Raw genomic sequence first — 25,391 nt, 5'->3', positions numbered from 1 at the left:
ACAAATACAAACAAAATAATGATAATAAAAAATAATAATAAACACAATACACAAGTCAATATGCATACATATGATTATTACTCGGAAGTATATATGAATAAGATATTATACAATACAATTTGTTACTAAGTATCTATTTTCTTGTTGATTTAGTAAGTAGACATTACATTTTCTCTTAAAATTTTCAATACTTTTTGACTGTTTTAGTTCCAATGGGAGTTCCACAAGATAGTTCCAGTGTATTGGAAATGCAATGTTTGTTGACTTCTACTTTGAAACAGTCTAACCATTAAATCGAAAGTGAATGATCTAAATTAATTCAAATACTTTTATGTTGGTTAGAGATGGCTTTTTAATGTTCTTGACATTTTTATGATATTAACATTATTACAAAGTACTGTTAGTAACAAATTAATCAATAATTCAACAATCTATTTAATAATGAAGACTAAGCACCAAACTGGAGCAAGATAAGAAAATGCTTTCATAATTATACAAAATAATCAAATACTTCAACAGTAGCAGTTGGCCAGTTAGAGTCAAACACAAAGATGAAAAGTTTGTGCAAACATTATCTACCTCAGTTCTAAACAAATATATAGGCAGTTTGCTGGGTTAAAACATATGGTCGAATTCTTACCTTTTCAAGAAAGGCATTTGCCCACTTGGTGAATGTCTTTTTCTGGATGTAAATTCTTTCATCCTGAAGGGCCTTAATTCTGCCCTTCTCAAACTGATGTACATCCTTTACAGACATTTTCCCTCCATCTAAAATGTAAAGCAGTTAAATTCACTAGTGTTTACAAACAAGCTTTTGAATATTGCGGATTGTACATAAGTTATATATGTAGAACCAGCTTTAAGTCTTTATTTACAATATACTGGTACTGCTGAAATATAAACATAAAAACAACCCATTCATCACAAACATTTATACTACAAAATATGTTACCTGCATTTACCTATTAAACTATAATTGCCAAGGTAATGAAGTTTCTCATTGATTTTGGTCATAAAATCTATACTACTATTTATCAGATCTTCTCTATGATAATATTTTTTTTCAGGAAACATACTTTTTGGTGATTGATCATACCATAAAGATCAAGACAGAAGGAATAAAGTTATTAGCCAAGGTTGTATGAAAAATTAATGTCAAATGATATCCAAGGACCCTGAATAGGTCCACAAGGACACTCCATCACTGTTTACATTTGTTGTTTTACAACACATGTTCCCATTGTCTAACACATTGTCTTCTTTGCTTGAAAATAGATGTAGCTTACAAAAATAGACTGATTAAGAATGTACAGATTGAATGCTTTTTCAATATTTTCCCCAGAACTCACTTAATAAATATAACTTTAGTACACTCACGTTATTTTTACTTAAAAAAAAGGTTCAAGTTTTATAAATCAAACTACATGTACATGTTTAACTAGTGACTAACTTCAATCGGTGTACAAGAGCAGAACATCACTGACCATTAATGGAGGATGAAGCTATTTTTGGCAATATACCTGTCCAGAGAACAGTGACCAGAAAATGACACATTATTAACCATAAAGGAGAGTAAACTTTGCAGAATAAATATCTGTCTATCCTACTGTCTGTACCAACTGTCCTACAAAAATACTTTATCATACTTAACAAGATGCCAAACTCTCTCAAGCATAAGACTGATAGTTTAGAATATAAAATTTGCACACAAGGACTTGATATTCATAGAAGGTAGTTACATGTATATGTACATGAAATAAAAATTTTATCTACTTTGGATCACTTGTTGATGCTTATAAGCGTAAGAAAGTTTGATCCTTAAGAGCATAAGGTTGAAGTTAACAATGGCCTTTTATATGCATGACAGATATTGACTTTATAACAATGCATTCCTATAGGCTCCTGCCTCAAAGTTTCCCTTAACAGAATGAGCCTAAGATTTCTTTGTAATCCAGAAAAGTCAGGATATTCTTTTGCTGCACAGGTAATTATCACAGAACAGGTAAGTACTGAAGTGATTAATAAATCAATTGAATCACACAACACTGCAGTTTACAGAGTTGAATTATAGGAATGAGTAATTACTATACAGACTTAAAAGGTAGTGAAAGTTAGCATTCAACAGTTCATCAATCTTCTAGTGAATGGCAGTTTACTTCAGATTTGGTGTTCATTTTTTAATGCTTCTAGACTGTTTTGATAAACCAATACTCAAAAATTTGCCATTATGATACAGGAACTAGGGAAGATCTCCACATAATGAACAAAATGAACAAACTATGTAATGCTTAATGATTATTTTCATTATATCTACTTCCTGCCTTTTCACAAGTATGAAAGATCAACATTTTCTATTTTCATCATACATTATGTATTTTTCAACTGCTTGTAAATGATGGATAGAAAAAAAGTTAAATGAAAAATTGAGTTTCCTAAATATTTCAAAACAAAAGAATATTAATATAAAGGCACATACCTTCTTCCATCTTGTCACAAACTTTCAAAACCACTTCTCACCTTACAATATATTTACATAGTTTCAAAAGATAGCCTTTTACGGGTCATTAACTTAGATATCAAATTTGAGTAATACATTCCTTATGCAATATTGTGTAAAATGCATGAAAAAATCTGTTTTTGAAATTCTCCACTTTTACCACTTAAAAATTAATGTTAAAAAAATCCTATCTGAATTTTGTGAATGAACATAATACCATACTGCATAATAATATCCTTTGGTCACAGTGTCCATGAATACATAAAGAAAATTTCACATTAGAAGACAGCCGTTTTCATGCATGAATTTGTAGCAGTTTAATTAAAATTAGCCGGTCTGATTTCTTTTTGTTTTGCCAAAAGAAAAAGTACAAAAATATGCAAGGTCTAATTTCATTTAGAATGGAATTAATAAGTCTATTAAGTTCATATCTAGCTTTAGAAATGATTACGACATTAATCAGTCCTCCCAAAACTCTTACCCTGCCAAGAATTCATGGTCCCTTCCTATAGAAGTCAATAGCTATAAATTATGCAGCTGACAGAGACTGTACAAGCCTTTTATCCATTGTTTTGAGAATTTAATCAGGAGAATAGAGGCTACTTGAGTGTTGTTAAAGTATAAAACTGTCTGAATGAACGAAAATTTACATTTCAATCCAATCCAAACTATCAAACATACACCAGCACGTAACAAATAAGGAAACTAATTCAAGTAATTGTGGTAATATTGGTGATGTGCTTCTGTATACTATCCATGTATACTGGTACTGTAATTTTGATGCACTTCTGTATACTATGCATGTATATTGGTACAGTAATTCTGATGATGTGCTTATGTATACACTCTAGTGGAACAATGATTGTAAATCCTACTCTTTGTGGTCACATGTACTTTGTAAACTTCTGGCACTATAAATGAAGAATTTGTCCCAATAGAGAATGAATTGAGGACACAAAAAGATGGGTCATTGGTGCACTTCTGTCAATATAAATAATTATTGGAAATGGCCTCAACAGCATGCTTTGAACACCTTATTAACATTTTTGTCTTCAATTCTGGTGCTATTACATGTACTACAGTGTCCTGAAATATCTGCCATAGGATGTTTAACCATAATCAATCAATCAAGCCATCAAAAGCCATTTAAACAAATACAAATTTTCTACAACAATGTATATCATAAATTGTTTTACCAGAGCAGAAGAAGCAATGACAAGAGCAGCACAATTGAAAGGAACTCAGACTTAGCAGGGGCAGATCCAGGATTTTAGACTGGGGGGGGTGTAGTTAAAATTCGCCGAGCGGAGTGGATTGAGGCAAAAAATTTTTGCGGTTAAACTTTTGAAATATTCTTTTAGAGTGGGTGCAATGTAGATACCTTTTGAGGTAAAATTAGTGAGAAATTAAAGTTTCAACCTAAAACCGCCTAGATCTACCCGACAACCCATGCTTTGCAAATTATAGGGGCGCACACCCGCCACACCGCCGCCTGAATCCATCCCTGCTTAGAGTAGCTATTGCCAACATAGGAAATGTGTATCGTACTGCATTGGTCACTTTTAATAGTGAAATATAATGGAGATACTCGACTCTTGGTACCGCTCAAATTGACTACTAGGATGCCTATTCTTGGTGACTTATAAAAACACTATTTTAATGCTCTGCAACATTCTGAGTCTGATTCTAGATTCTAACTGAAAAAAAAATATGTAGGCACTGATTATGGTTTTATATCTGCCCTTTCTTAAGATGAATCACACAAATTCTGTATCTATTTTTTCAAATAATTGATTTCTCTCACAAATTTTACAATAGTGTTTGTTTGACTTTGGTTTCATTGACAAGTCAATTCATAGCAGTTTAATAATAAACCTTCTTAAGAAACAATTACTATCACCACAACCTGAGAATTATGACTGATTATAGAATCAATTATAGAACAGTGTCAAGATTTAAACCCACTTGAGCCTTGGACTGACCACAAACTAATATAAATAGATCAAAGGAACACAAGTGAATCAATTGACAGGTAATGATGACCAACAGGTAATCAATACCAAAAGATGAACCACTTCAACAAACAAGAAGATTTAACAATAATATATAACTCTGTCATGCCATAGTGAGGACCATAAACTTTAAATGAAAGTAATAGCTATAAATAGACTAGTCATTAGACATACAGCACATAAAATGGTGCATACATTACAAATATCCTGTTTACTAGCTCTATATCATAATTGATAAATGTACCATACATGTTTCATGGGATAATTTATTCTCAAATTAAAGCTAACCTTTATCTATAGTTATTGTGTAAACCCTGACTGTGGCCTTATTCTTTTAAAGGGGCAAGTATTTTCATTCTAAATACAGTGAACTGGAAGATTGTAAGGGGAGAAGTACAGGCTAGAACATTCAAGTATGAGACTGAACCAATTGTTTCTTTACTCCATCCTTACTAGCATTTGAACAATAATCATTTTTAATAATGTACACTGCAACAGTCAGCAATATTACAAACGGCTGCACCAATGTTTTAAGTTAATATTTATGATATATGACTTGCATTGTATTTAATGGTGTCAGTTTACATATGTCATTATTCAGGATCAGTCAACCAAACATGTACATATTGTACATATCAGATCTAATGCACAATACAAGGAAGGCATTTGACATTTTTTAAACTAACAAGAAGAGTTGTAAGAAATACACAAGAGGCAGACCTACATGTACAATATTGTGGGAAGGCAAAAATAGAAATCAACATAACTTCATTTACATATCGAACCCTTTGTATCCGTTGGCATTTTTTTATTTGCAACTGACCAAGAAGTTGATAAATGTTGTAGATTCATGTAAATACATGTATTGTGTAGATATATTTCTCTACATGAAGAGAATTTGTGTTTGAATTTATAGACATCCCCTTGTAGATAAAAAAAAATATGTGCAGTATGATTAAAATCAAACCCCTAACTCTTTCAATATCAACTACAGATTAGTTTTAAGAAACAGATGGACAATTCTACTTTTTTCTATATCATTTGGCCTAATTAAATGAAGAGATACAAATTCTTCAACAATCATACATTCAGGATAATATAATCCTTTAAACATATAAATTACTGAATTTATATTCCATGACCAATTCAAAATATGCTTAGGAATGTCTTTCATGATTACATATTTACTGAAAAATGGTTGAGCAACCCTAATATAACAAGCACCAGCAAAAAATACATTCAGAGGTGTCTACTACAACAAAAGTTAAGATCACCAATGGAAGACATCAAAGTAAACATGTTAAAGGAACCAGATCAAACTACACAGACATGTTCTGACACTGTGACGGACTGAATAGTGGACTTAAAATTAGTACTGTAAACACTAGTACATATCTATAGACTTAGCATTGTGACAAGTCAAATATAACATACTGGTAAATATGCATGTTTTCTATACATGTACATACTAAAGATTCTGAAAATGAAGTAATGCATCCCAAATGCCCAGATCTTTTAAATACATATATACAAGATATTCAATGAAAAAGATCAAATTGTGGTAATATCTAAAAATGATAGTAGCTTAATTCACTCCATAAAGACAACCATAATATCAAAGAAATATCAAAATCTCTCCTAATACTTTGGGAGTTATTCAAATGTATCTGTGGTTGAGTGTGGATGGACAAAATATATTGGAAACTACATTGTACTATACGTTTCAAATATCCCCACTACCTTAGGCCGATATTTCAATTCATTAGAAGAGAGGGAAGTGAATCTTATACATACCATTTGAAGGACTGACTGTCCAGTCGAACAGAGCATATACAGACTGATTTGAAGGTGGATTGCTTTAGTTGCTGATTTTATGTTGTTCAAACAATTTTATACTTATAAAAAATTGTACTTCTAAATTTACTACTACAAGTCCATAATAAAATGTAACACTACTATATACACATGTATCCTTGGTAATAAAATTCTGAAAATAATACTATGTTCATTGAACATTTTATTTTACATGGTCATCAGTCTAAAATGCCATAACATATATATTTAAATCATTAATCTCTACCCCCTGGTCAAAAATGTATGTTTAGATTGAAAGATATATGTCATAACTAGTTAAATGTGTAAAGAATAATCATTCAAGAATTCAATAATACACATATATATATATATATTATCTAGGTATGTGTGACATATGCTTTGAGGCTATTAGTGAGATCAGTTATGACCTCAGAAGGTCAGGTTTGTAGCAATTTCCCTGAACTTATTTTCAAAGTGGCTAAAACATCTTCTAGAAGCTAGGAACAACCCACTTGATTGTCTGACTCTGTCCATTTCTCCAGACAAAATGTAAGAATGGGTCCTCGTCTACTATTCAAATGTATGGAGATTCATCATGAACATAGCATTGAGTTCAATATTAAAAGCGAAGTATCATTTTTGGGTGAAAATACTGATTAAAAATGTACTGTAATAAAGAAAAAAAAATCACTCAAGTGACTCATACTGAAGTTCTTATTCTCTTCAATTGGGGTCTCTTTTAACTATTTTACTAGTATATTATTCAAATGGGAGCCTCAGATTTAAATTATTACATGTAATATTCTTAGAAAATGGACATTGAAAATACTGACTTTGTAAATACTGTAAGTATTTTTACAGTATCATGAATTAAATAAAATATTCAATCATACTTATAGGACTGAACTTGCAAGAATAAAACTTTCTGTATGTAGCTGTACCCACGTACATTGTATGTATAAGCAGCACAGAAATTACCATTGTGAATTAAAACAACTGAATGTTTTACAACTCATTTAGACTTTTATATGTACATGTGCACTGCATTATAAAACATGTTTAGAAATGGTTTTCTTGAAAATAACTTCACCTTTAGAAAAAAATCATACATTGTATGATGTATATGTATGCAACTGTAACAATGCAATTAATCTGATGTATTATTTTGAAAAAATAATAATAATTCAGATTCTTCCAAAACTTAATGCATTCTTAGGAGTGTTAAAAATCAATTTCTACTAATCTTTCATGTATACATTTGTATGTATAACACAAGAAAACTAATTTGCATACGAACCCTTAATGTTTGATGAATTGTTTATGCAAAGGAATATATTTTTTCTCAAAAAGTATACCAAGTGAGAGACCTGATCTAGTGCATAGATCTGTAAAACTAAATATATGTAGTACAATAGACATGTGGACCATATGAATGGTAATTTTAGACCCTACACCTGCTACACTGACAGGTACTACAAATCATCAGAAATGTTGAACTTTCAAACAATATGGTTCCAAAATTATTCTTAAATATTCAACAATAAAATATTTGGGCAATGTGAGATCCTGTCTTCATAATTGGGTTTGCAAGTCTCATTTTAGTATCAGTTTCCTTTCTGGAATTTTCGATGTAGAACGTATTGAAATCCAGACCAATCTGCATTTTATTGTTTACTTCCAGGAAATTGAAGTGCTGCATCACAATGCAATATCTTCTATTTTCACACATTTCTCAACATTTTTATCCTATACAACTAGATATTGGTCATTTTTTATCAGTATTTTTACACAGATATTTTGCTTTTAATGTTGACTCAGTGCTATGTTAATGATTTGAATGGTAGACAAGGACCAATTCTCATGAAACCGCAGTCATGTGACGAGACTTATAGACTGTATGTCTGTCCTGCCTTTTCATGCTTTTCTGGAACATTTTTATCTTCCATACATACCCCTTACAAGTTAGTTTAAGAACACAAACATGTAAAAAGTACAACCCTTATTGTATCATCAGTGTCCTAGGATTACCCTATCCCGACACCTGAGGCAAGTGAAATTTGGGTCAGGGAAAGTTATTTTTCAACTGCTACTTTCCCTTGGAAAATAGAAATTAAAAGAATTTTTTATGTGATATTTTAAGCTTGGAATGCCAATTTTCATGCGAAACTTTCCCATGGAAAGTTATAATTTTAAAAATTCCTAGAACACTGTTCACCCTTCAGTTCCAAGATGCTATAGTAGGTTATAAATGTAAATGTGTTGACTGCTTTATTCAACAGCATAGTGATGTTGGTTATCAGTCAGACCATCTTCAAAAACTTGGCGGTAATACCCCTTTCAGAAAAGTACAAAAGTAAATACGCAAATACGGATTTAACCACAACTTTTTAATATCATGCCCGATCATTTGCTTTTTAAGACCTTAAAACATTACTCGAGCTCAGAAATTCGGAAGGTCACATCGACGCACCTGTTGTATATCTTGATAAGGCAGTCGACATGTCTTTCAAATAAAATAAATAAGTAAATGAGTGTCGCTAACTAAATGTACGGAAATTACTTCCAAATAAGCAATTAAATAGTACTATTATAGACTTTTTTGCAGTTTCCGAAGTTATATAGGTGTCGCAAGTTGTTATTGTATGACACTTACCAATTTTCCCACGCTACATAAACATAATCCGTTTCACAGCTTATTTTTCACTTTCCTAATTTATAAATTCCAGTAATTTTGACAACAAAATCTATTTGCATGTATTCAGTGGAGGTTTATAAGCATAAGGTGCTAAAAATGGCTTCCACCCGAAGTATACCTGACACAGGTGCGCCAGAAAGCGACATCTAGTGACAAGTATGATTACAATTTGGTGGGCGTGGCCCAGAGAACAAACAGTAGCTTTTAAAAAAAATATGCGCAGATTGCTAAGAAAAAGAAAGTCATATATTTTAATAAGTTCGAGATGAGAAAAGATTGATTGTTGAAGAGTATCTCAGTCATTTGATGTATAGTGATTATAAATAAAAAGTATTGTCTGTATAAGTATATATGTGCATTAATATATACACACAGAGTAGCTCATATAGACATGTAAATCTGATAGCTTTAACCTTTTCTTTATTGGAACTTTTTTTCACTAACTTGATCACTAAATGTCAAAATTCTATGGTACTCTTCAATGAAAGATAATAACAAATATTACCTAACTCATAAAAATCTAGGTAACAAGTAAAAACTAGATTGAAAATTAATTTGTAGACATTGCGGAAATCCATCATCAATAAACTTTTTGTCAGAAACAAAATAGTTTTGAATAAGATATGGATATCGGAAATAAAACTTTTTTAGGCAAGTATGGGATGTATTGTCTTATAACCTTTGTCCAAAATCATTTTTCTAAGGCAATGTTGGCATCTTAAATTGCTACTTGCTCTGACATGCATTAATAACTAGAGAAATGTAAATACCATATGCAGGGGAAGCTGTTATATTACTGCACAAGAAAGGGAAAGTTATAGTTTTAAAATCAAAATTGTCTCCTTTTTTGTAATTTATTTTTGTACTAAGAAGACAAAATGTTGTCAAATTCAAGGTGAAGTCTAAAAATGACTGGGAGAAAGCTGTGTCACAAGTCTCTTTAATTTCTAGTTCTAATAGATAAATAAATTGAAGCCATTCAAGTTTAGGACTATTGATGGAGAGAACATTGTAAATGTGTCGATATGTGAAATTATTTCAATAACCATCCCTTTGGTCTGTAAATTGGGGTGCAAATATTTGACTCGGTGACCCTGACTTCTGATCTGTGACCACAAAGATCAAGAGTAAGGACAAAATGCATTTTGTTTAAAAATTTTGTTTAAATCTCAGTATTATAGAATTTTGATTATATAGTGTAGTGTAACAGATGCTAAGAAGAACAGTTTGTGAGGGATTATAATTTAAAGTTGGGAATAGAAAGCACTTCAATGCTTATTGGCAGGGAGCGTATATCTTTTCTCTGCTTAGAATAGTTTTGATAGTGTCTGGTAGAACTAGCCAAGTAATCAGAAGTTTCTTATGGAAAAAAAATTGATGGTTTTAAATCTGCTTACATCACCAGATTTTACTCCCCACCAGGCTTGCTTCAAAAGATGTTAGAACTGTCAAATTTGCAAAGAAAATTTTTGGTTGTTCCCTCCACGGGCATTGCCTAGCTGGCTGAGTGGTCTAGGGCACAGGACTTTGTGCAGATGGTGTTGCCACAGATGTCAAAGCAGTATAAGTTTGAGTCCCGTGGAGGGAATGACCAAAATTTGTTTTGCAAGTCAACAGTTCTATTATCACTGCAATTCATTTGTTATCAAGTACCCATTGAAAAACATAAGATAGCAATACAAATCATTGCCAAGCTGTTGTATATTTTACTTATTGGTTAGTTGTTGATTTGTGTAACTTTAATCTTATTGTCTCAATGGTCAGTCTATCAAAATTCATTCAACCATCATTTGTATAAGCAGTATAAATTCTACAAACTCATATAAAAACAAGAAGCTCCCAGGAGCCTGAATCACTCACCTTGTTGAATTTTGCCTTTCAAAGACAATAAATTAAAAAAGAAGTTGTCCAACAATTTTGACTGAAGAAGTCTTTGGTAGGACTTATCACAATATCTTTTCAACAATGGAAAGTTTCTTTTAATCTATTATAGTTTTCAAGATATTGACTGAAAACTATTAAAAAAAAGTCATTTTTTCTCTTTCAAGGGCAATAACTCTTACAAGGAGTCTGAAGACTTTTGTAGTCCTAATAATATGGATCATTTCAGCTATTGAAAGAATTTGGATAAACCTAATGGTTTAGGAGATATATGTGAAAAACTACTGTCTGACCCCTATGTTCTATTTTTAGTAACGGTGGCCATGTTGTTCAACAAATCAAAAATCCCCACATCAGTTCTATGCAGTATACCCCAAGAAACATTCATACCAAGTTTGGTTTCAATTGGTCAAGTAGTGTCAGAGGAGAAGATTTTTGAAAAAAATAACATTAACATCCAATCCTTCAAATTTCAACATAATAAAATAATACCGACTTTTTCATTTAATTACAACTTTTAACTTAAACAACAATTTACAGATTTAGACATACTAGATTCAATAAATTTGTGCATTTAAAAAAAAATAACTACAATTATTTTTATGTGGTAAAAAATGACAACAGCCAAATAAAAATTTAAAAGGTATTGCATGACTCAAACATGAACAACTATGACAATTGACACATTATTCAAGCTGGCAAGCTTGATATATCTCTTAATTTAGACTAAGACATGACAATATTTCAGCAAATTTTTGACCCAGTGTGAATGTTACTATCAATCAATAAAATTAAATTTTATTATACATGTAGTATTAAAAAAGCTTTTCAGAAAAAAATCATTAGAACAGCAACAACTTAAACAAGTTACTATGTATGAAAGTAATTTGAGTAACAATCTATACAAAATTCAGACACTGTTAATGGTAAAGGTGATTCACAGAGCAGAAAATCCCACCGAAAAAAAAAACAAAAAACAATACCTTTTTGATCTATATACGCTATATTTTTTATGTAGCTATAGTCCTTTCTGCACAAAGATCTGTATTTTGGAGAAAACTATATTTTCCTACTTAAATCAACCAAATAATGAATGATAACTCTTTCAGAGAGCCAATTTTATATACTCTATATACTGGTCATCTGTAACTGTTTCTGATTAGGAAATAAAAGTGAATTTTGTATGTTTTTGACATACCCGAATCATCTCATTGTCTGTTATTTTAAAGACTGCTGCTTGAACTTGCATGCTTGTATAATCTGAACAATATAACCCGATACTATTTTTATGTCTAATTTTGTTTTTGATAAATTGCCATTGAACCATATCTGCTTAATCACCCTTTTAATTTAGAACATTGTGATGAAAGTGATGGATTTTCATTCACTCATTAACAGATTGTTCACAGAGGAATTAGTTTATGAACTTTCAATGGATTTTGTTAATTTTTTGGTACAAAAGTTGGTTTCAAGAAAGCATCTTTTTTTCCCACTGTTTGCTGATTTTTTGGAAATTACCTAGAAAAAACGGGGACTAGCATACTGTGAGGCCTCAGTGCAACTGTTTAATGTAATATAATCCTGAAATTTCACAAAAATCTGTTACATTTACATGTAAGCAAATTTCAACCAACTCTCTCCATCATTTCATAACAAAACTTTAGCCGTAAAACTAAGCTTAGATGCTGACAACACCGTACCATTTGCTGTCACATAAAAAAAAAAATCATTTGAAATAAAAATAACATTATGTCAACATGTGAGAAAAACTTAACAGGAACACTTAAAAAAAATAGGCATTTCTAAATTGTGTCTGATTAGGCAATGAACAGCAGTGAACATAAGTTAATGGGACTACTATAAGCATGATTACTGAATGATAACAATAACAATACACAAAGTTAAAGCTCAATGAAAAAATAAGAAAATAGCCGTAACTAGTTAAAAAAAAAGTCATAACATGTATATCTATAATGCTAGGTAAACTACATACAACTTGTATATCAAAGAAACTGATTTTTTTAATATCCTTCAAAATATTAACTGCCCAAAATATTAATGGAAGAATGCTACCAACCCCTTCAAAAATATATCAATAGAAAAAAATCTTAGGCCATTAAGCTATCATGTATAGTTAATAGAAAAACTACAAGCTATCAGAAGAGAACATCCGGAGTTAAATGCTGTCAAGCTAGTAGCTACACATAAGAATATACAAACACCTCTCTCGCCTTTTACATGTATGTGGCCTTAATTCCTTAATTTATATTTTTACTGATAGTTCAGTCAATATATCACTTTTTACACTAAACAACAAAACAATAATCAAAACAATCTATATGAATTTTTGGATCTGTACTTGGAAACAAACATCCTCATTTGTAGGAATTTGTAAAAATCTTGTATGTGAACATACATGTATGCAAGTTTATATGTGGTTAATATTCTGTAAAAGAAATAAGTAAAACTGCATGGCTTACCATAATATTATACTTTTGCAGACAAGATGACAAAAGTAAGTTTTGATGCACACTACACATACACATAAGTTAAAAAGAATAACTTAAAAGCATTGTTTCTACAGCATATAACACTACTAATATTATGTTGATTGTGAATTATACATGTAAATTTCTGGAGTAGCTATTCATACGCTTCCATCAAATGTGAACTGATATGAGACCTGAACAAATTATGGTCTTGTTTCCTGCTACCAGTGAGAAAGAAATAGGGTAGGTAGTAGTGAAACTTTAATTATCAAAAAATTTACATTGAGTTCATGGGGAAACGACCTAGACTTTAATGGTGCTCAAGCAAAAATGGCCATAAAATGCTTAGGGTAGGCACAAAAAACTAGAGAAGGTAGGTTAGCAGGAAACAAGCAGTTAAGAAAAAATAGTGACCACTAACTTCACAATCTCAGCTCAACATCACTGCATAATCAGTGGTGTGTCATTCAGTATCTAGATAATTTTCTGAACACAAAAAATATAGTGAAGTATAAACTGACAAGAAGTCATTCCATGTATTGATTTTTAGCAATTTTGTGATTTCAGACAAATAAGTAATACATGTATGAAGTAAAATCATGGTTCAGCAATAAAAACAATCTGTTAAGCAAATTTTATGTAAAAGATTATAGCATAAAGCACTATATATTTGTATTTGTAAATTCCAGGCAGTCGAAAATGTATTTATATTATTAATTGTTTATAATTTTTTAAAATACATAAGAAAGCTTAGAAAAATGTATATATTACATAGCTTGGAATTAATAAATTTTGCTTGTGCAATTAGCTTTATTACATGTATTTTGCACACTATAAAAACTACAGCCCCCCCCCTTTTTGAGAAAACTAGGATAAGCCCTATTGACTACCAGATTACTGTTCAATAACTACCTATATGAACTGCATGTTAAAGTTACTAAAATTCATTTGATTAAGAAGTTCTTCAGTACTTGTGACCATATCTAAATTATTTATTATTGTTCAATAATAATTACCCTTAAAGTCTTAAAAAAATATTTCATAAAACACTAAGAATTTTACTGTGAACTGCCTAGTTTATACAAATGAATAAATTCGTAATACATCATAACAACAGTACCTGAGTTTGTCTTATGAAAAGAACAACAAAATATTTGTATTTATTAAAATAAGTATAATTTACACACTAATCATTTGGAATGGCTAAAATCTTATCTTGATATTTATTAATAAAACTCAAAATTATAAAACAAATGGTATCAACCTGTGATTTTTTCTACATATCATTCATAAAAAATACCTTTTAATTTTTCTAGATCTACTATACTGAAACATGAATATAAAACTCTCTCAATAATCTTTAATAAGTACAAAGTCTAACTTAATCATTTCGTTCAATCAAAGTTCAAAGTCTTCCAACTTCCTTTGCACTGAATAAAGTTGATTGTACTTGACTGTAGCTGACAACATGATTACACAAGTTTTCCATCTTGTCTACCAGCTTTGCAGCAAATGTAACAGGCAAAAACCACACAGAATACCTATAAAACATGTATAATTACTAATGATAATATCATTTCAGACAATATCAGGCAACTTAACATTATTGTTCCTACCAAAAATGTTTGTCCAATGATTTTCTCTGAGATGACTTATGTTACATGTAGATTAATAAACCTTGAGTGAATGTGCATATTCAAAGAAATAAAAACAATTCCATAGAAATAGCATAAATTATTGATCTTGGACATGGCAGTATATCTGAAATGTTAGTGGCTAATAACCTGAAAATTGGTACGGAGACAGAGTTGAAAGAACCTAATATGGTAATGCAATAAAAGTAAACTATGCTTCCTTGGGGCAAACACATTATCAAAAGCAATATGGGGGTTATTGCTTCTCTATTGTTTAAAACAGGAAATGGTAAAATTCATTTTACAACAAACATTCATTAAGAACCAAAAGTTTTACAACAAATATTAAGAACCAAAAGTTAGATAAACCTGAGTATGCTAAATATCACTCTTATATTCTTCTTCAAGTAGAATAACAGACATTACAGAATATCAGATATCCAGAGGCTAATTCAGATATCCCAAAGGCTCTCTAAAGCTAATCACAGATCTGCAGTGTAACTGAAAAATCAAGGGGTGACAGGATGTTGATTGCTCAATATGTCCTCATAATATTAGAAAGATACCAGGATTGAGCATCTGACCTATCCCAATTAAAATTCATTCCAAGAGAGATTGCTGGTTTAATTTCATTGTGTCAGACTACACATGAAAATATTGAAAATTGGTACCCCAGGAATAATATTGAAACTACAGCAATTTTAATTTTTAGCATTAGAAGTGTACAAAGTTTACCTCTAACAATAATAAAGTTACTCCAACTCCAATGTAGATACCATTGTACCTCATGATAATATCCTCAAATGAATCATAGCATCCCTACAAAAACACAAAATTTCATTAATACTACCAGTAGATTTCATTAAGGGCAACCATTTGAATTTATTAGCTAGGATTATTATTTTTTGTTTCTTAATAATGTCTGTCTTATTATAGTAATGCTCATCCCATTTTTTTCCAACACAAATCTTTGTCAGTTCTTCTACTTCAAATTTTATCCTAGTACTCCCTCACTACACAAATAAAAAAAATTCTTCCCTTTAGAAGACTTTTTGAAATAAGATTGGACATTAAAATCTGCTATTAATAGGTCACTTCACTTATACAGAGGTTTGTTGTGACAAACAGTTCCAACTGACAGTCCATGAAGTAATTGTTAAGTCTCATAATTTGAAATTTTAACTACAAAATTCAGTTCAATTACAGATCATATAGTATAGTGTTGTATGACTATTTAGGCAATATATCTGGTATATAAATCTTACCCTTTTGAAGTTAGAGTTAGCATCAGTTGGTTTTGTTGCACACTCAGTCTGATTTACTGATGTGAACAGCCCAGAGTCTACCTTTGGTGTATCTGTCTTAATATTCTTACAACAAAAGTATGGAGCCTCGAATGTGACTTTTTGGCCATTAACAGTGTAGGTTCTGACCCAACCTGAAGCTGCCTTTACATCTGTGTAGTTATCTACACCACAACACTTAAACTAACAAAAAAAAAATAACATGAATTACAACACAATGAAATAAAGATGAGGTACTTTGAAATTTTATTTGACAATCATGGTTATTCCTTCAAATCAATTTCTATGACATGAACATCATATTCTCAAATACAAACTAAGTAAATTGTGAGACTACAAAGAATCATTCAAAAAAGGAAATACACTTACATGTATGGATTATTGTATTTTTTCATGAGTTTTGAAGACTTGTGAAAACATAATGAACATACAGCTAGACCAACGCAAAATACGAACTAAAAAACTGGGGTGATGCTTTTTTTTTATTTTGGAAGAGCAAGTGATACTGACCTTTCACACACACACACACACACACATATATAAAGTCATTCCTTACTAGTTTGTGTATGATTTAGGTCTAAATAATGTCAGTAACAAGAGTAATGATATGACAATAGTATTTGTATAACATACATTTGTATATACTAGCATGAGTCTTGACACAATTATTAAAGTGTCCTACCTCCATGAATGCTGCATTAATTCCCATTGTGACAATATCAGTTCCATTGTCTCCATTATAATTGTTTTTGATAACTTCCTTCATCTCTGTCTTCACTGTTCCCTGCCACTTAATTTTATATATAACAAAAGTAAGTTAATTAAAACAATTTTTATTCTTTCTGAAATATTCTTTTCTAGAAATATTTACAGTAAGTCATACCTACCAGTAATCTTTTAATATGGGTAACAACTATATTTTTAAATACTGTAAAAGTATTGTTAAGTGGGGTATTCTTGCAGGTTTTTACAGCTTAAAATTTTAAATAGGAGCATAATACCTATGGGAAGATACTCTAAGCTTTTAGGATGAAAATTTGGCAAGCTATAATTTTTGTATTTTGATTGTCTCTCTTATGTTTGTCTTTAAACATGTTAAACCTTATAGTATATCACTCCTTGAAGTCACCCAACAGTAAATATCTCCCTTCAAGCACACCACTATATGTCTACCTTTCCTATAGTCATCAAAATTTATTGAACAATTGTTGAGGCACTAACCCAGTGCACATTTGAGATATAAAATTTAAGATATTAAGCAATGATTATCATCTATTTCATAGTTTAGAAGGGGGTTCTTCCTTACCTTATTAAACCCCATTGATTTTCTGTAGAATATTGGTACAAGAAATTTGTTTAAAAAAACTTGTGTTTCAGTGCTAGTTTTGTCATCGTTTTGGAATTTTTTTTAATGAAAGTGATCTTGTTTGTGCCTGACGTACTGAAGGATTTTAAAAAGTTAACATGGATTTAATTGTACATCTGTAAAAAACACCGAAGATAAATGTTTAATATCATTTTAAAATAATATCTTAGAACTTTAGTTTCTGACATCATCCAATACTATATTTGATATTTCAATTACTCTTTACATTATCATGGTTGTTATTGTAGCTGTTTTGCTTTCTTTCTATCTTTTTTTTTTTTGGGGGGGATGGGCTTTCCTTTCTGTTATAAGTTGTAAACAAGACCTACCTCATCTTTATATTGGAATGTCAAAACAATAGCAGCAATTTGAGCTCCTATTATTATTACCACCACTATAGCATACTGAAATAAATAAAATTTCTAAACAATGAATAAATCAATACTTTACTTTTCTGAAAAAGCTAAGGAAAGACTAGATATACAATATTGTGATATATATAATCTATAGAAAAATTGTCCATCTTTTCTAAAAAAAATTGCAAGCAACTTTATAAAAGTTTTTGATTTTGGACTTAATTCAACTTTTGACTAACAATTTGTCAATAACTTTTATTTGCATGTTTCATAAAAATGCGCAAGTATTAAAGCAAATTAAACTAGAAATACTGTGAGTAAGCTCACAAAGAAACTAACCTCCCACTTCAAAGGAACTTAAATGTAAAACACTTGTTGAATTATCTCCTCATGGCATCATCCAACAGTACTTATATTCATTCATGCACATCTATGCATCATGTGATATCCAACATTCATATAAAATTTAATCAAATTCCTTTAAGCGATTAGGACAAACGTGGGCTTACATAGTTTTAACATGTAAAACTCTTAATTTGGATTATCTCCCTTTGGAGTTCACCGACAGTGAGAAATATTTCTTCTAGCACATCTACATATGATATCCAACCTTCCTGTAAAATTACATCAAAATCCCTTGCGTGCTTTGGGAGAAGCTGCATCTACAAAGTTTTACCATGAAAAAAAAACTCTTTTGGTTTGGGAAAAGCTGCATCTAAAAAGTTTTACCATGAAAAAAAACTCTTAATTTGGATTGTCTCTCTTTGAAGTTCTCTAATAGTAATAATATTCCTTCATGCACATCTACATATGATACCAAGACTTTATATATAATTTCATCAAAATACCTTGAACCATTCAGGAGGAGTTGCACTTACGATGTTTCAACATGTAAAACCCATAATTTGGATTATCTCCCTCTGGACTCCTCTGCCAGTAATTATATTCATATATGCACATCTATATATGATACTCAAGCTTCATATAAAATTTCATCAAAATCCCTTGAGTCATTTAGGAAGAGTTGTGCTTATGATGTTTAAACAGGTAAAACTCTTAATTCAGATTATCTCCTTTTTGCATTCTACCAGCAGTAATTATATTCCTTCAAGAGACCTGGAGGAGATTTTACCATGAAAAACCAAAGATTTGGATTGTCTGTCTTTGTTCATGCACATCTACATATGATACCCAACCCAAATACAAAATTTTATCAAAATCCTAAGTAGTTTAGGAGGAATTTTACTTTCAAGTAATGTAGACAGACAGATAGACGGACTGACAGACAGACAGCATGACTAACAGACAGAGTGATTTAAATATATTCCTCCAAACTATGTTTGCAGGGGAGGTATGATTAATTACTCTGATACCTTTTTTTATATATATAAATCTGTTGTTTAACAACTGATGTCGGTTATTTTTAACCTTTTTTAGTAAACTCAAAACAAACAGGAGTTTTCCTATGTCAATTAACTTTTATCTCTTCAAGTTTCACGAAATTTTATCAAGGTAAGCTAGTTTTTGAAATCTGATACCTAGTCCCCATCCACATAAAAGAAGACACAAGATAAAGTGGATATGACCACAAAGGTTGAACACTGAAGAGTATGGTCACATCATTCAAGACTGATACAGCTTTGGCTGCAAAAAAATACTTGACACCAAATTAAAATTTAACCTAAATCAAGTAATTATCTAGACATCAGGAAATTGTTTGTTTCTGGCCAGTTTTTGGCCCCAAAAATCCTTATTGGTTCAAGACTCAAACCCCAAAATCAATCTAAACTTTTCTTTTGTTGTATGGCAACTTGTGGTACAAAAAGAGGTACATTAATTTTCCTCAAGTTATTATCCAGATATCAGGAAAATGCTTGCTTCTAGCCTCTTTTTGGCTCAGTCATAATTTCAAGTCACAACCACAAAAAGAAATCTCAGTCTTCCTTTAGTAGTATAGCACCTTGTTGTGAAATTTCAGAGAAATCAAAATCCTTTCAGTGGTTAAGAAATAGTTGTGCTTATGAGGTTTTAACATGTTAAACCCTTTAGTTGGATTATCTCCCTTTTTGAGCCCTCTGACAGTAAATAAATTCTTTTGTGCTCATATACATACAATATGGTACCCACCTTCCTATCCTATTTCATCAAAATTTCTTGATTGCTTTAGGAGGAATTAAGTTAAGAAGAAATGTGAACAGATGAATGGACAACAGACCGACAGACAACCACACAGACAGAGTAATTTAATCCTTAATAGCATTCTCAAGTTTATGTTCATGTGTATTGGCAGAAAGTTTGCAAAAAACCATATAACACACTACATCAAACATCATCTTACACTGGTCAGTAGAATTCTCTGTTGGCAGCAAGCACCACAACAGCCAAACATAGACAGAAGAAAGATGAAAACTCCCACACAGATACAAACAATGGCAACTGTTGTTATTATTGAGGCCAAATCAGTTTGTAAGTGTTCCAATCGGACCTGTTTCAGGAAGTCTTCAACATAACCATTCACTAAATTTTCTTTAAACTTTAGCAGAGCTCCTGCAACAAGAATGGCTAGTCCCAGCACCTAAAATAAGACAAAAAAAAAGAAATAAATAGTATGATTTCAGGGATACAGCTTATTAATACTGCATTTATGTCAAACCTTGAACAATTGGGGCAAATACAGATGTACTAACTACATGTGTATAACCAAAGTTGACCAATCATTTCATTTGGATAGTAATTTTGTCACTGAATGAATGTAATTACAGAATTACACACCCTTCATACTGTTGAAAATTTCTGACAACAAAAATGTTCTGGCCAGAGCACCAGCATAACATAACAGCTGCAGATGTTTGTTTGTTTGTTGGGGTTTAACGTCCGAGCAGCAATATTTCAGCTATATTCAGACAATGAACATGAAATTGATGATCAAATGAATATGAAATGATGATGAAATGAAAAAGGGATGGGACACATGGACAATGGGGTCGACAAATATTGAATGCCACTGGAAATAGGAAGAGGTGGGTAGGGTCGGGCAATTTAGCCTCCTGTATGAACCTCTTGAATTAATATTACGATCAGAAGCATCCGTCGTAGAGCTCCTGTGGCATTAGTTCAGATAATCATGACATTTGTTGAGGCATTACGTTTTTTCTGATACAGGGACTGGAGGCAAAAAAAGAAAATAAAACTAGTCTCTCGTGACTGCATAATTATTTGGACGTGTATAGTTATTTGTATACATGCAAGTCAGTGTCTTCATCTACATGTACATCATACTAAAATCCATCACAACATTGATGACTACTTGTTAGGGCAGTGATAACAGTTGATAAATTTGGTTAAAAAGTTAACTGAAATTAGTGACTAGACTAAATGAAAAACAAAAAGGTGCACAATAAACACAATTACAAAGTTACACAAGATAGCTAATGACTAAATTAAGATGTTCTGAGCAAGGATCAGCTGTTTAAACTGATCTAGTGACCCAGCATTTACATTTGTAATTAACAGTGACTTCCATAAAACTACTGACTGAGGAAACAAGAGGCTCCTAGGAGCTTGAATCCCTCACCTGGTTAAATTTTGCCTTTCACGGGCAATAAATTTAACAAGGAGTTGTCCAACAATTTTGACTCATAAAGACTTTGGTAGGACTTATCATAACTTTTATATATAAGGATCATTTCAGCTATTGAAAGTTATTTTCTGTCTATCATAATTTTCAAGATAAAGGCTGAAAACTGTAAAAAAATTGTAATTTTTCACCTTACAAGGGCAATAACTCTTAAAAGGATTTGTCCGACAAGTTTAATCCTTGGAGACTTTTGTAGGCCTTATAATGAGTATCATTTCAGCAACTGAAAGAATTTCACTACACCTAACAGTTTGGAGATATAATATGATTCCTATGTTCTATTTACAGTAATGGCAGCAATGGTCTTTGATGGATCATAAATCCCCAAATCAGTTCTATGCAGGATACCCCAAGGAGCATTCATACCAAGTTTGGTTCCAATTGGTCAAGTAGTGGTCAGAGAAGAAGATTTAGGGAAGAAATAACATCAAAACTAGCAAAAAAATCCTCGGAAAAGAGCAATAACTTCAACATGGCTTAACAGATTAATACAAAAATTGGACTACAGATAGATCTCATAATCCTGAACACTTTTACCCATATCAGAATTTGGCTAAACCAAATGGTTTTGAGATAAATGCGAAAAGAGGAAAAGAGTTTTGACAAATTGTTGAGGACAACGGACGCGAAGTGATGGCAATAGCTCACATAGCCTTAATTGAACTTGCTTAATTTTGTTTTGGATTCCTCTTAGCAGAATTCTAAGTAAGATCTTAGCATGGATTTATAAGCCCAACTGTTTGTTTCAATCAAAGACTTTTAAGAGTGTACATCAGAGGTAGATGTCATTTGCCATAATCTAATCTATATACATTGTAAAACTGTGCTGTTGCTATTAGGCTGCTTATTAGCCAATTTTTTTTTATTGAAAAGGCGTGTCTTTGCTATGTGTTTGCAGAAACTCTACGGAATTGCATAATACACTGAATAACATACATATGACATAAGCACAAAAAGCTGTTGGAATCATACTGATCTGAGTAATCGATCAGATGTCTGAGTAACACTTAGAAAAGTGTTTCTTCATTTTTACCATAAAGTTCATTTAATGGGAAATGTTTAACAAGTTGAATGGACCTAGCCAATCAAATTAATTTGAACTTGATACTCAGTAACTGCATAAAGTTTGAAAGAGATCCTTTGATATTAATGTAACTTTGTGATGCAGGGTATAAAACTACACTCCATTTAGCTGTTCATCAATATACTTTACTTTTGATTCAACTTAAGAGTTTACAACCAACAAAAAAATTAATGAAAAGATTCACAGAACACAGCATGAGCAGTTGGGGCAAGTGTGAACACAATATTAGTTTTTGACACACTTAAGCATAGGAAATTTCAATTCATTATGGACACAACAACTGATTTGGACCCTACAAATGTATAACAGTATATCACACAAAATTTTAAATTCAAAAAAAAATTTTCAGAACAAAAATAAAAAGTTGATTTTGGTGATGTAGTTTAGGAGAGATTGTGCTAACAAAACATGAGAAGACAGACATACATAGTAAGTCCTACCCAACAGTGCATCACAAAATGTTCTTTTCTTGGGTGTAGCAAACTAATTAACAAAGCATTTCAGATTCTAAAATTCACATTAACTTACAACTGATTTAATTTCAAATCCACATTCAATAATGAAACTAATCTTATGTCTTAATACATGAACAAAGTTAAATTTAGCGATTATGACCTTTTTTCCTGCGAACATTTCACTTAGCTTTTTCACTAAAACTGTAAAAGTGTGATTATGCCATTATGGGGAATTGGAAGGTTGACAAAAGTAAATCTATACGTGCAACGGTTAAATAATATAAACAGTATATTATCGGTGAAAGCCGAATTTCCATTTTTTTTCATTATGACGCATGATCATCGTCACTTAAAAAAGGATAGGAAAATATTTTATAAAGGAAGAAACATTTCATGTTATGACAAAATTACTGAAATAAATTTGAACGTTGTCGTGGTTAATAAATCACTCACCCCAAATATTACATTGATAATGACGAGAACAATTTGTCCTATTCTACCACATGTACCGATTTCTCCCATGTCTTTTTTTTTGTCGCAATAAAATACAATGGCGATTGTAAATAAATGATCTATATATAGTACACACGACTTCTTTTCCACTTCCTGATACAATCGGAACTACACGGACATTTCCGCTAAAAATAACGCACCAAATAAAGTCTACAATGTACAAGGGTAAAGTCTGAGTAGTTCCGACTAAGTGTTATTTTATATTTTTTAGGCCACTCCTTACCAGAACAGGACATAATTTTTATTTGGTTCAGTGACATCTAACCTATAACAGGGACTGAAATAGTGTTTATAGTTTTCTTTTGTGAACTCTCACCGGGGACTGGTCACTCCTTTTAAAAAAGCCAAACAGAAGTCATGCATCCCCGGTCTAATATGCACGCTCGGTGCTGGTCCGAGTGTCAGAGAGTCCGCCAGTCTCATGGATGATGTCATATTCATTAATTTGCATATCATCAAGTGTCAAATCATCAAATGCCAAATAAACAACTAAATAAACGATCGTCAATTTTATGATTAGAATCTCAATTTTCAAAACTTAATGACTTGGTTATTTCGTTATTTTGGTCTCTCTACCAAGGACGATGGTTGTGATTTACCGTCTATGTACGGGATTCCTAAACTCCACAATAATCTATATTAACAACGTTTCATAGCTGGATCTGCAAAATGTACCACCAAACCTCTTTCAAAACGTTTAACTTCTATACTCGCAACTGTCTAAGAGGGTCTGCAGTCCTACCACAACACTTGTTACTCTCTCTTGGAGACAATCAGTTCAAGACTATTATCTGAATATAATAGCATTAAAACCTATGATTTTTCAACACTGTATACTTCGATTCCCCATACTCAGTTAAAATCCCGACTTAAAAACATTATACATCGTTGTTTTTCCAAAAAAGATGGTACACCTAGATGCAAATATATAGTTCTTGGTAGAGATTCCTCATGCTTTGTAAGAAATAATTCCAAATCATCTTCCAAATGTTCAGAGGAAGATGTTTACAAACTGCTGGAATTTTTAATCGACAACATATTTGTCCAGTGTGGTGGACGTGTTTTTCAACAAACGGTCGGCATTCCAATGGGAACAAATTGTGCTCCTTTACATGCTGACCTATTCCTTCACTCTTATGAGATTGACTTTATATCTGATCTGATCAGAAAGAAAGAATATCGTTTGGCTAGATCCTTCAATCTCAGTTTCCGCTATATAGATGACGTGTTATCTTTAAAAATCCTAATTTCAGGGATTTGATACATCGCATCTACCCAAAAGAACTTGAGATAAAGGATACTACAGACACTGGGAAGTCAGCCTCATATCTTGACCTACACTTAGAAATCGATGGTAACGGAAAACTACTGACCAAACATCACGACAAACGTGATGACTTTTCATTCAGCATTGTCAACTTTCCTTTCATCTGTGGCAACATCCCTTCAGCACCTGTGTATGGAGTGTTCATATCACAACTCATACGTTATGCCAGAGCTTGCCGAAACTACGCAGACTTTTTGTATCGCGCTAACTCTAACAAATAGGCTTCTGGAACAGGGTTATGTTGCTACAAGATTGAAGTCATCACTACTGAAGTTTTATGGTCGTCATCATGAACTCGTGGATCGTTATGGTGTATCCATCTGCAC

General features: G+C 31.7%; 2 protein-coding genes across 12 annotated transcripts in view; both read right to left on the bottom strand.

Moving 5' to 3' along the window:
* LOC148623848 (spectrin beta chain-like) overlaps window positions 1-11,241 on the bottom strand; it is an 89,822-nt gene extending 78,581 nt beyond the window's left edge. For 8 of the 10 annotated variants that reach the window (XM_088566052.1, XM_088566055.1, XM_088566050.1 and 5 more), the window contains exon 1: window positions 641-768. In XM_088566052.1, the coding sequence (XP_088422178.1) occupies window positions 641-757 (117 nt within the window). In that variant the 5' untranslated portion in view covers window positions 758-768. Of the gene's footprint in view, window positions 1-640; window positions 769-8,977 lie in introns of those variants that run through there. The other 2 variants (XM_088566051.1, XM_088566053.1) reach the window with 1 other exon arrangement.
* A 150-nt stretch (window positions 11,242-11,391) lies between these two features.
* On the bottom strand, window positions 11,392-23,777 carry LOC148623847 (tetraspanin-18-like). Of its 2 annotated transcripts, none has more exons than XM_088566065.1 (7): window positions 23,679-23,777; window positions 20,388-20,624; window positions 18,023-18,097; window positions 17,010-17,117; window positions 16,289-16,510; window positions 15,759-15,842; window positions 11,392-14,930 (listed from the first exon to the last, which is right to left on the bottom strand). In XM_088566065.1, the coding sequence occupies exons 1-7, from the start codon at window positions 23,745-23,747 to the stop codon at window positions 14,862-14,864; spliced, it is 864 nt and encodes a 287-aa protein (XP_088422191.1). In that variant the 5' UTR covers window positions 23,748-23,777; the 3' UTR covers window positions 11,392-14,861. The 2 variants fall into 2 exon arrangements, with proteins under 2 accessions (XP_088422191.1, XP_088422189.1); XM_088566063.1 differs by having other exon boundaries at window positions 23,299-23,774.
* Between the last annotated feature and the right edge of the window lie 1,614 nt (window positions 23,778-25,391).

The sequence above is a fragment of the Perna viridis genome, chromosome 2 (assembly GCF_037379345.1).
Source record: "Perna viridis isolate PV_CMFRI_1.1 ecotype Kerala chromosome 2, ASM3737934v1, whole genome shotgun sequence".
NCBI classification, from domain to species: domain Eukaryota; kingdom Metazoa; phylum Mollusca; class Bivalvia; order Mytilida; family Mytilidae; genus Perna; species Perna viridis.
This window is presented reverse-complemented; position numbering and strand designations above follow the sequence as displayed.

What these genes read in the sequence shown, in the direction of transcription:
- LOC148623847 (XM_088566063.1), bottom strand. Translation starts at nt 23,403, where the DNA reads ATGTTCGCAGGAAAAAAGGTCATAATCGCTAAATTTAACTTTGTTCAT. An exon ending in GATTTGAAATTAAATCAGTT is followed by an intron (nt 20,625 to 23,298) that starts GTAAGTTAATGT and finishes GTCTTATTTTAG; the next exon opens with GTGCTGGGACTAGCCATTCT. An exon ending in CATTCCAATATAAAGATGAG is followed by an intron (nt 17,118 to 18,022) that starts GTAGGTCTTGTT and finishes TATAAAATTAAG; the next exon opens with TGGCAGGGAACAGTGAAGAC.